Source organism: Anopheles merus, chromosome X, assembly GCF_017562075.2.
Source record: "Anopheles merus strain MAF chromosome X, AmerM5.1, whole genome shotgun sequence".
Taxonomy (NCBI): Eukaryota; Metazoa; Arthropoda; class Insecta; order Diptera; family Culicidae; genus Anopheles; species Anopheles merus.
In genome coordinates, this window is record NC_054081.1 from 1957229 (window position 1) to 1968255 (window position 11027).

Genomic DNA, 11027 nt, shown 5'->3' on the forward strand with positions numbered 1-11027 from the left:
GCTAAATCCTGCCTCCTTAATCTCAGACGATTGCAGAAAACACCGATGGTTCTCGAAAGACAAGGAGGAGTGGAGAGGTTCGTATGCCGCATTCAAAGTTCGAAGTATGAGCCAACTATCACAGAAAAGAGGTCCTGGCCACGCCGACACGTCTGTTCTAAACCGTAGATGTCCCAAGAACCAAGAAGCTACGATCAAAAATCAAAATATTAAACACAACGCTTCCTACTATGGTTAGTATTTTTCACTTTTATTACCAGCAGCTCTCGATCGCTCTCGTCGAGTTCCAGCCGGGCTTAGCAACAGGTTTTCTAACTCGCATCGGTCCGACACCAAGGCGGGTTCCGCAGAGCTTTTGGTTTTTCGATTTCAAATTTCACTCAATGTTACGCTTGCGCAGGTTTACACGATTTGATTAACGCGCTTGTCGGAATATGTTGGTCCTACCCTAACAATATGCTGAAGACGATAATGGTTTGTGTGTGTATGTACGAGGGTTTATTATGCGTACGCTGACCTATCGGGAACCCTACACCCTGTCGATTCGTGTTGCCTCTGCACCCGTTGGGCAGAGAACGGGCAATCCTTCAGACTAAAAATGTCGCACGCGTGCGGAATTTTAAACATGTGTTTCCGTAGGAAGTAAGAATTTTAGATTAGATTAGGCAAAATTAGATTGGCACTGATTTTTGGAACACCAATGTTCACAGAGTTCACATGTTGCGATGCGATGCAAAACGTACGATACACAGTGTTGATGTATTTCTTTTGTAAATGACAGTTCCGTTTTAAGTCCAATTGCTTCTTTACCCTGCATTATCCATGTAACCACACGCGTTTAAGTATCTGCCTCCGTGTTTGACAGTTTATTCGTTATCTTTTTTTTCACCCCGTCGTTTGGCCTGCTTTTCGACAAATGTTCCAAGATATGTTGGACTATGCATGACTATGTAGTTTTCTTTTGATTAGTTGAATTCTATTTGGAACGAATTTATCTATGCTAGATGATGTGGATGTGTGGTTAGAGTTTCATGATGAATTCGCTAAGTACTTCTCCCCCTCACTAATGTAACGCGTTATTTGCGATGAAAAATGCTATATCCAAATTTTACTCATCTTTTATTCCCTCTCCATGCTTAATGCCTATCCCCCCCTATATTACACACTCCTACTGCGGTAAGAACCAGAAGAAACCTTCGAGTGTGTGTATGAATGTTGAATAGGCTAATATGTGGGGGGGAACTGTGGTATTTTTGTTATGTGTTATCAGTTATGGATAAAAGATTCAATTTAAAAAAAGTGGTGTAAGTTATATCATTCGATTAGTAAGATTTCTTTTCCCTATCCCTCCTGCTCGGTGCTACCCTACAACTTGTAACTGGAAAACGATATCGTTAAAGCTTCGATTCACTTTAATATTACGTTAATATTATGAAATACATTTGTTCGGAAGCAAGGTAAGAGGCTCTTGAACGAGCGTAAACGGAACGAGCACGAAGGAAAGGAACGCTAAGCCCAGGCGGGCTTTAACTAGTGCACGCGGATTAAATAATGATGGGGTAGAATATTAAATTCGTTACAGGTGAGTATTAGGACGAGTTAGGCGAACAATTTGCTGCAACAACACTTGCAACACAGACAAGTTCTAACAGCGTTGAACCCGTTGATGGGAAAGGGTAAAACCAAGGGTAGACTGCATCGCCACAAATAATGTTAATGTGCGCTTTTCAACCTAATGAGCTTTCTTAGCTGTTGCGTGGCCTCAGTAGACTGTGATAAGATTTAAAACAAAAAAACCCCTTATTAACAGATATCTCACTTTTGCCTACTATACGTCTAACGCGTGTAAAGTACGATTAACCGACCGGCCCAACGAAGTAAGGTTGGCGTGGGAAGGTGAAAAACGAAACAATATAGAATCTACAACAAATGTAAATAACTAAAAAAAATGTTTAAATTAAACAAAACAGAAGATCAAACGAAACAACAAGCTTAACTATTACGTAGACGTTAGACGTGTTTAGAAGCTAGCATTTGTGTAATGGGATTTTAAAACGATGGCGCGCCGTTGGCCGGTGGCGCGCCCGGCAGGCACTAAGTTTGCGCCTTGCCGTACGTGCCGGCGGGCGGGCGATAGACGGCCGGCAGCGACAGCACCTGCGGCATGTTAAACGCGTACTTGCGCGTGCCCACGTTTTTCATCGTATTGTCGGACCGGGTGCCTTCACTAGAAAAGAAGAAAGAAAACAATCAATTAAAAGGACCTCACAGCTAGTACGTCAGTTGGGCTGCAAAATGTCATGAGCATCACGAGATTTTCACCAGCGAAAACAATGAACGTATCCGTGGTAGTTTGATTGCTGATACTCAATGAAAGTGCGTCATGAGATGCCGAATGCGACGTGTGAGTGCTTGAGTAAAACCCGATACTCTGACTGACAAGCTGAGCTAATGTCGTCACAAGCATTATCATGACTTTTTCTGTTTTTGAACAATGCTGCCAAATGCTTCAGTCACCAAACACTCATGACTAAAACGAAGCTCAAATCAGCTCACGTACACAACTGAGATGATCAGAGGTGAGACTCAAACAGTTGGTGGATCAATCACATGCTTGGTGACAATTTTTTTAGCATCAAACTCTTGGTCATTCACTTGGTCACGCATGTGACATTCCAAGAATGTCGTGATGACCACCGACAGCAAATGTCACGACCAAGTGACTCACCATGAGTTGGTTGTACAAAATGTCACCAAGCAGGTGATGGTCGCAACAACTGTTTGAGTCTCATCTCTGATCATCACAGTAGAGCTCGTGACGCTGACAGGATTTTGTTTCAGCCGAAAGTTGTCATGACTTTGTCAGTGACATTTTGCAGAACTGATCCCAGTAAAAAAAAAGTCATGACAAAGTTGGTCTGACTAAGCGTTGGTCGCAAAAATGTAACGAAGCATGCATTGGTCACACCAATCATTTTGAGTATCACTCCTGATTATCAATATGGAGTACTTGACGCTGACATGGCATTTGTTTCAGTCAGATTGCTTTATGACATTGATAGTGACATTTTGCAGCACTGGTTGGGACCCCCTGCCTACCTGCGCATCGTGTTGAGCACGTTCTGGGCATTGCCGGCGGACAGATGGAACTCCTGCTGCAGCACGCGGCACTGCTCGAGCGTGACCGCCATCGACGTGCGGTCCTTCGCACTCTTGCACGACGTAAAGCGCAGCCCCTGCACCGCCCGCGTCACCTCCTCCGCCAGCTGCAGGATGGCGTAGTTTTTCGAGCCGTTCGCGCGCAGCTCGCCCTCCAGGTCGGCCAGAAACTTCACCACCGTGTGCTCCGGCACGAGCAGCTCCTTCTGCGGCGTGGTGTACGCGCCCACCTTCGTCGGCGTGTCCTGGCTGGCCGAGCAGTGCGGGTTGACGAAGTTGAACGGCACCTTCCGGTAGCGGCTGTGGTACTGCTTCAGCCGGTCGTAGTTGTCCCAGTTCGAGCGGTGCTGCTCGCGCGTAAAGCCGAGCGTCTCCGCCACCGTCGCCTTCTCGTTGATGCCGATGTTGAAGAAGACGGGCGTGACGCGGAAGCTGACCGCCTCCTTCGTCGGCAGATGGCAGAAGACCGACTCGGGGACGGGCAGCAGGACGCGCAGCGCCTGCCGGGAGCCGGCCACCCGCGGCACCGGTATCGCGCCCTTCGTGTCCCGGTGCAGGTTGCTGCGCACGAGCGTAAACCCGACGGTGGCGAGGTCCTCCACCGCCACGCTCATGTCGCCCCACATGTCCGTCTCGTTGCCGTACAGCGACAGCAGCCCCTCGAAGTAGGCGAGCGGGCCGAGGTGCACCAGCACGCTGATGAAGTTCTCCGTCACGTTCTGGCCCCACAGCTTCGCCATCAGCCCGGCGACCAGGGAGGTGAGCGCCTGGGAGAAGCACACGTCCCGCCGGTACATGATCGCGAGCGTGGCGCTCGTTTTGCGCATGTCCTGCTGCAGCCGCTGGACCGAGTGCATGAGGCGGGCCGTCTTCAGCAGCCCGTCCATCGCCTGCCGCAGCTTCTTCATCGAGGGCCGCAGCTCCAGTGCCCAGTCGGTGGTCGCCGACAGGTCCAGCCCGTCCGTGAACTTGTTGCCCTTCTTCACCTTGCGCGCCACCTCGCCGACCGCTTGCGTGAGCGCCAGATTGAGCTCCTTGCTCGTGCTGAGGGACGGTGGTGCGGTCGCTTTCATCTCGATGCCGCACAGCGCCACATCGCTAATGGTTGCGGGCGTCGGTGGCGTCTGCTCCTCCTGTGCTGGGTCCGCTTCCCTGCCCGCCGCCGGCTTACTTGCACTCTCCGCTGCTCCGGCGGCCTGCGGCAGCGACAGCGGCTGGCTGGTGACCACGTACGTCTGCAGCGTCTCGATGCTGGTCGGGCGCTGCAGCGTGCCGAGCGTGGAGCCCTTGGGAGCGCGCAAACGCACCGCCGGGCTGCCGCACCGGCCGCACAGGAACTTCACCTTCGACACGAGACACATCACGCTCGCCTCGATGTTGAGCTGCGTCAGGTCGAGCGGTTCCGGTTCCTCCGTCGGCCGGTAGTAGTTGGCCGACGGGCTCGAGCTCATCACCTTCGTGTCGAGAAACGCCCCGTTGTGGCCGAGCACGATGGCCGTGTTCTCGATCAGGTAGCCCTGCTCGTCGTACACGTTCGAGAGCAGCTCGTTCTTGTTCTCGAGCAGCTGGTTCGCCGTCAGCGTGGAGGAGCCCATGTTGGGCAGGCTGGCGAGCTGCGGGGGCGGCTCGCTGCCGCCTGCCGGCTGCATCGCGGGCACGGTCGGTGGCACGTGGCTGAGCGTCACCTCGCCGTTGATGTCGAAATGCGTTTCGCTGAACGTGACTGCACCGCCCCCGCCGCCGGTCGGTTTGTTCGCCTTCGAGGTGGACGGTTGCTCGGTGGGCAGATAGCACGGGCTCGGTAGCGTGTAGGGCGCCGCCGCCTGGCTGCCGTGGCCGGACTGCTCCCCATCCGCTCCGTCCTGCTGCAGCTGGCTGAAGCTGCTCTGGATGGTCGCGATGGTGTCGCTCAGGTCGAGCGACGGCGGGGACGGCACCACCGGCGGCTTGGCCCGCGGCACGGCGAGCGTGCCCGATTTGGAGGTGCGTACCTGCGGCCACAGGTCGGGCGCCGGCCCCATCGGGGTGGAGAAGTCTTCCAGCTCGGGCGATTTCAGATCGAGCGCTCCGAGCTGTTGCGTAATTTTCTTGAACGGCGACATGGCCGCCACCGTCAGGCTGTTGGCTGTCAGCGAACCACCGCCACCACCACCACCACCACCACCGCTACCATCCCGACCACCGGTGTCTCCTGGATCAGCACCACCGCCGCCCGCCGTCGCATCGTCGATGATGCGGTGCCGCTCGATGAACGCAAACGCTTCCTCCACCAGGCTCGGCTCCCAGATGTTCAGCAGCGCGCGCGTCTTCGTCATCATCTCGTTGCACAGCGGCAGCATGCCCTTCGGGTTTTTCGACTTGGCCAGGTAGAGCAGCTGCGACATGATCTCCACGATCTCCTTGCGCAGCTGCTTGATCGCCTGCACCGCGTCGTTCGCGGCCGCCACCTTGTGCTGGCCCTCGCTCTTCGACGGCGAGTCCTTGATCTGGTGCAGCAGCTTGATCAGCCCGCCCGTCTTCGTCTTGCCCGAGTGGCGCGTGAACGCACCGACCGTCACGACGTCCAGGATGCCGGCCCGCTTGAGCGTGTCGTTGTGGGCCCACATGCGCTGCAGGTGCAGGTTGACCGGCGCAAACTCGAGCGTCTCGTCCCCTTTGCGGCAGCTCGGCTTGAACGAGCGGCCGCGCTGCTGCTGCTGGTGCAGGTACTGCTTCGCCTGCGAGTAGTCCTTCAGCAGCTTCAGATGCTTGTCGAGCAGCTCCATCTGCCGCTGGCGCCATTCGCCCCCGAGCTCGCCCATGCCCGAGATCTCCTGCAGCAGCTCCTTCTCGCGCGCGATCCACACGGACAGCAGCTGCTGCGGGATGATGTAGCACAGGTAGCTTTCGAGCATTACCTCCAGCACGCTGATGTCGCCGCCGAGCCCGGAATGCAGCCGGTAGGTGTGGATCTGTGGAAAACAAAAAAGCGCCAAATTAGTATGTTAATGGCAAGGGGAGCAGAATGAGAGCGTCCACTTACGCTAGGGTTCGTAAAGACCAGCCCAATCTTTGACGGTGGCGGAATGAACAGCTTGATGCCCAGCTTTGGCGGCAGCGATTGGGACCGTCGATGGCCCAGCTGTTGCTGTTGCTGGTATTGTTCATGCTGGAGGTGGTACTGCTGCTGCTGCTGCTGCTGCTGAAGAAGCTCCTGCGCCTCGATGCCAGCCAACAGGCCCGACTTTAGCGGCGACCGGGGATTGTTGCGCCGCTCCATGTCCGGCGTGCAGGTCGCGATCGTCAGAAAGCCCGCATTCTCGCCACATGCCTGGGTGCGCAGCGGTATCCGCAACCGGGTCGTGTCCGCTATCACGCCGAGCGATATCTCGGCCCACCCGATCGGAACGGCCGTCTGCGTCACCTTCTCGCGCACGTCGTACGCCGTGAAGCGTATCAGCGACTCGCTGTTCAGCCCGTCGCACGTGCGGAACGCGATGGTGCAGATGAACTGGGGGTTGGAGCTGCGCTCGATCACCTCCGTCCGACCGTACTTGATCCAGCCGGACGACCGGTTGTTGGACGTGACCTGCACCACGACCGACGGGTTCGGCGGCTTGCCGTTGCCGTCGCACAGCAGGTTGTCGCACGAGATGACCGACTCGCAGATGGGGATTTCGTTCAAATCTGTAACGGGCGACAGGTTCGGTGGTTAGTAGGGATGGGTGCACGAGCTGCTATGGTTACAAATCCACCACAGAATGATTGTAATGTGCCCTCTTCTATTTCGAGTACGCTTTTTTCATTCAACCCGTCAATCTCCATGAGAATGGATCGTTTACAAGTTTAGTTTGGATTCTTTGAGGCTCCAAATCATTGGACCCAAAAGCCTATTCTTATGGAGATGCCGAAACTGACTCCGATATCAAAGCCGATTCTGATTATGGGGCCAATTTCAATTACGGAGCCGATTCCGAAGCAGATATTGATTCCGGGTCCGATTCCGGAGCCAATGCCAGAACCAATTCCGGAACCGATTTCAATTCCGGATCTGATTTCAATTCCAAACCTGATTCTGATTCCGGAGCCGATTCCGAAGCCAATTCCGGAACCGATTGCGAAGCCGATTCCGGAGTCGACTCCGAATCCGGAATCGATTTTGGAATCGAAATCAGCTCCGAAATTGGAATCGACCTCGGAATCACAAGTTGCTCCAGAATCGGAATTAGCTCCGGAATGAGAATCAGTTCTTCAATTTAAATAATATGTTTCAGAAGCGAAATCAGTCCGGGAATCTCCATGAGAAAGGATCGTTAACATGTTAATTTGGATTCTTAGCGGCTATCAATACGTAGCATCATTGGACCCAAAGGCCTATTCTTATGGAGATGCCGAAACTGGTACCGATTTCGTGGCCGATTCTGATTACGGGGCCAATTCCGATTCCAGAGCCGATTTTGATTCCGGAGTCGATTCCGGAGCGGATACCGGAACCAATTCCGAAACCGATTCCCGAACTAATTCCGGAACTTATTCCGGAACCAATTTCGATTCCGGAGTCGATTCCAGAAACTGAAGCAGGACCTACTATCCAGAATCGATTCCAGAAAACTTCGAAGCTATCTGGAATCGATTCCGGCGAAAACTTCATGTTTCCCATCACTAATCCATTGCATTTTATAAATAAAAAATAACATTTTCATATGACTTACACATGCAGTTAATATAAACATAACAGTTTGCTCATAAAACTCGATTTGATGCACTTGTTAGTAAAACATCACATGAAAAACAAAAACCAGAACGAACAAAAATCTAACCTTGTCGATCGTGACGGACCAATTGCTTACCGATCTCTTTCCCCGTCTGCAGCCGCAGCATATCGATGTCGACGTCATGAATGGTGCCCCGGTTCCGGTCGATCTGCTCGCGCAGATACTTCAGCTGGGCCCGCTTGATGTCGTACTCGGCCAGCCCGATCGCCTGCATCCATTCCAGTCGCTCCTGTTGCGTGTTGGCGGCAAAGCGTTGCCGCAGCCCATCGTTAAACTCTACGAAAAAAAACCAACCAGATACAATTGCAATTGCGCACCTTCGTTTCGCAAATAGCAGAAAGCCTTACCCAAATAGAAGACGTAACCGTCGTACTCCTGCTGCTCGTGGTTGGGCGGCGTGATGCATTTGTACTTTTCCAGCACGATGCAGCCCTGCGGCTCCGAGAACGGGTCGGTGTTTTTGAAGTAAAACAGCAGATTGCCCCGCAGCCTGCACCATCGCTCGAGGCTTACTGTCCGTGGCCGTCCGAGTTGACAAACGGTGACACCAAGGCGGGTAACGGTTAGCGTTAGTACAAAATAGGGAACGAATTAAAACGCCATTTGCAAACCGTGGTTAATCGTTTGGCCGAAGAAATATTCTCCAAATGTTATTTGAAGACAGTTTTCCCTTTCATAATTTATCGCTCTCTCTCTCTCTCTATCTTTCTTGCTCCAAATTAACTACTGTGTGAATTTGTTTGGGTTTGTTAACAATAAAAATACCAAGCGAAGCAACCGATTTGCAAAATACAGAGAAAAAAGGTGTTTCCACAATTTTTCTTCTTTTTTTTGGTGTTAGTTTGCCACACACTAAGAACAACCAACCTACATAAGTGTCAGTCAGGGCAAGGGATTGGCGGGGGAGGCCCAACAGCTGAACGGGGGTTCGGGACAAGGGAGGTTTGTTTTTAGTAACGGGGATAGAGGAGGATAGGGGCGATGAAACATTAATGGGTGTGCTGGTGTGATTGGCTTCATTTCAGAACAGAACAGAAAAGAAAAAAAAAACAAAACAAACAAAACGAACCTTGACTCGATGCGCTACCGATGCAACTGAATGGCTTTTGGCGCTTGCCGCGCCCCAGCCGATCGTTCGCGACCGTGTGCGACTCATCTAGTTGCCAAAACACAAACCACCCACACACGCGCGCGCGCGCGCACACACACATTCAAATTCCCGTTCACGTGACGTGGGTTTGATGGCGAAACAGTTAAACATTTTACGTTTATAAATAAAAAGTGTCAAATTAATTTTCAAAACGAAATCCCCACGAGTTAAGGGAGCGATTTCCAGCGAGCGCACCAACATTGAAGCCATCCGTCGACAGTGGTTGAAGGGCCGGTTTCGCGATGCGTTTACGGAAATGAGATGAATCGGAAGAATGGATTGAAATAAAAACAGAGGGGGAAAAAGGAGGATAAATTGATAAATGAAACTATTTTCAAAGAAACGGTAGCTATAGAACGAACAACAGCAACGAAAACGAAGATGGGCCAGATTGGAGCTCCAAGCAACACGCACGAAGGGTGTGTGAGGGGTTGTGAACATTCGGTAAGGTAAGATTGATTTGAAAAGGACAAAACAACAAGAAATGAAATATGGAAACGAACAAAAAAAAACACACACACAGCAACAGGCGCCGTTGTGAATGCACAGAGACAAAACCCCCCAGATTAGCACGACGGAACCTCTAACCGTGGATGTGTGTGGTGTGTACGGGGATTAACACAGGCGACAATTCCCTCGGACGGAATGAATTTCTAAATTACAGCCCCGCAGCAAGCGTAGGAAATCACTTGCCTTCTGTTTTGCGGAAGAAACCTTCCTGCTTTTCCGTCACGTGCAGCGGCCCTTCCTTTTCAAACTTGTTGCTCGGCTGCGTGGCCAGTGTGATCAGCTCCTGCTTGTTGAACCGCATTCTGATGGTGGCGGCTGAGGTTTATCCTTTGCGTTCAAGGGATTGAATGATGGCCGTAACAAAGCAGCGAACGGGGTAGGCAAATTAGGCCGTTTTGGAATGTGTGACGATTGCACGCCTGATGGGCCCCGATTGGCAGGCGTAGTGTGCGTTGCTGTGCCTAAAATGATAAAATGAAACAAACGCGTTAGGGTTTTTCTCTCTCTCTCTGTTGGATCTAAAATTGTAAAATGCACTTTTTTGTTGTACAAAGCATGGCCAGTTCTCCCAAACGAAAAAATACACCACACTGAGCGCGGCCTGTCTAGAAATGTTTGGGGCGTTTACGGGAGAAAACTAGCAAAGCACAAACCCTCTGCCCTAGGGCAGCAATTGGAAATGTTTGTTTACGCGGCTCGTTACGCAAAGGGTCGGGCGGAGCTTATCTTACCGCCGTAAAGGTGCTTCAACAGCTGCAAAGGAAACCGGGAGTATCAACTCGGAACTCGCCCATCCGTGTGTTGCAGCTTCCCCCACCCTCTCGCCCGTAAACCAAACTACACACTTTACTACCACTGTTTCGCGCTCTCTCGCTCGCACTCACTCGTTTCAACGTAACGCCTAGCACACGCATAGAAGCAATCGCCCGACACACTAGGTGGTCATCGTGTGACGGGGTAGCAGGGGAGGCTCGCTGTTCGTCGCACCAGCTGGCCAGGTTCACTCTTCACTGCTGGCGGAGATGACGAAAGTGTCAGTTAGGGGCATCCGGGGGTTACCGCAACCCCACCCCACCCACTGTAACCCATTTACCGGCACTTACCAGGGGTGCGGCGGACCAGGGCGGGGGTCAGTGCGATTCTCCTGCCGCAGCAATTTGTTGCCCGTACCGTCCGACCCGTATCGACTGCTGGCTACATATACATGGGATGTGTATATGTTTTTCCACCAGCTGTCAAAGTGCGCTGAGGCTGCGTTTACACGTAGGCCCGCAAGCGGCCGTGACAGCTGTCGGCCGAATTTTGCAGCAGTTTCGCTGCAGGTGTGTTTATTCGGATGGGATTTTATTAACCTTCAACGGTACGGCCCGGATACGCGCGGGTATGCTTTTCAATTTCAAACTGAAGTGACTTTTTATTGAGAAATGGTTCAGTTAGAACTCAATACTTGGATG

At 52.2% G+C, this 11027-nt stretch overlaps 1 protein-coding gene across 6 annotated transcripts; it reads right to left on the bottom strand.

Moving 5' to 3' along the window:
* Positions 1 to 229: 229 nt before the first annotated feature.
* Positions 230 to 10810, bottom strand: LOC121591192 (inositol polyphosphate-4-phosphatase type I A). Of its 6 annotated transcripts, none has more exons than XM_041911673.1 (9): positions 10677 to 10810; positions 10458 to 10583; positions 9757 to 10034; positions 8983 to 9069; positions 8261 to 8425; positions 7959 to 8189; positions 6182 to 6825; positions 3100 to 6110; positions 230 to 2227 (listed from the first exon to the last, which is right to left on the bottom strand). In XM_041911673.1, exons 3-9 carry the CDS (start codon positions 9872 to 9874, stop codon positions 2095 to 2097), a joined length of 4389 nt encoding a protein of 1462 aa, XP_041767607.1. In that variant the 5' UTR covers positions 9875 to 10034; positions 10458 to 10583; positions 10677 to 10810; the 3' UTR covers positions 230 to 2094. The 6 variants fall into 6 exon arrangements, with proteins under 6 accessions (XP_041767607.1, XP_041767606.1, XP_041767609.1 ...); XM_041911672.1 differs by having other exon boundaries at positions 10458 to 10586; XM_041911675.1 differs by lacking the exon at positions 10458 to 10583 and having other exon boundaries at positions 7989 to 8189.
* Between the last annotated feature and the right edge of the window lie 217 nt (positions 10811 to 11027).

Bases quoted from the DNA above. Each gene is read 5' to 3' on its own strand.
- LOC121591192 (XM_041911671.1), bottom strand. From the start codon at position 9,874: ATGCGGTTCAACAAGCAGGAGCTGATCACACTGGCCACGCAGCCGAGC. The intron at 6,826-7,958 runs GTTAGATTTTTG...CGCCCGTTACAG, and splicing joins GGTCCGTCACGATCGACAAG to ATTTGAACGAAATCCCCATC. The intron at 6,111-6,181 runs GTAAGTGGACGC...TGTTTTCCACAG, and splicing joins TGGTCTTTACGAACCCTAGC to ATCCACACCTACCGGCTGCA.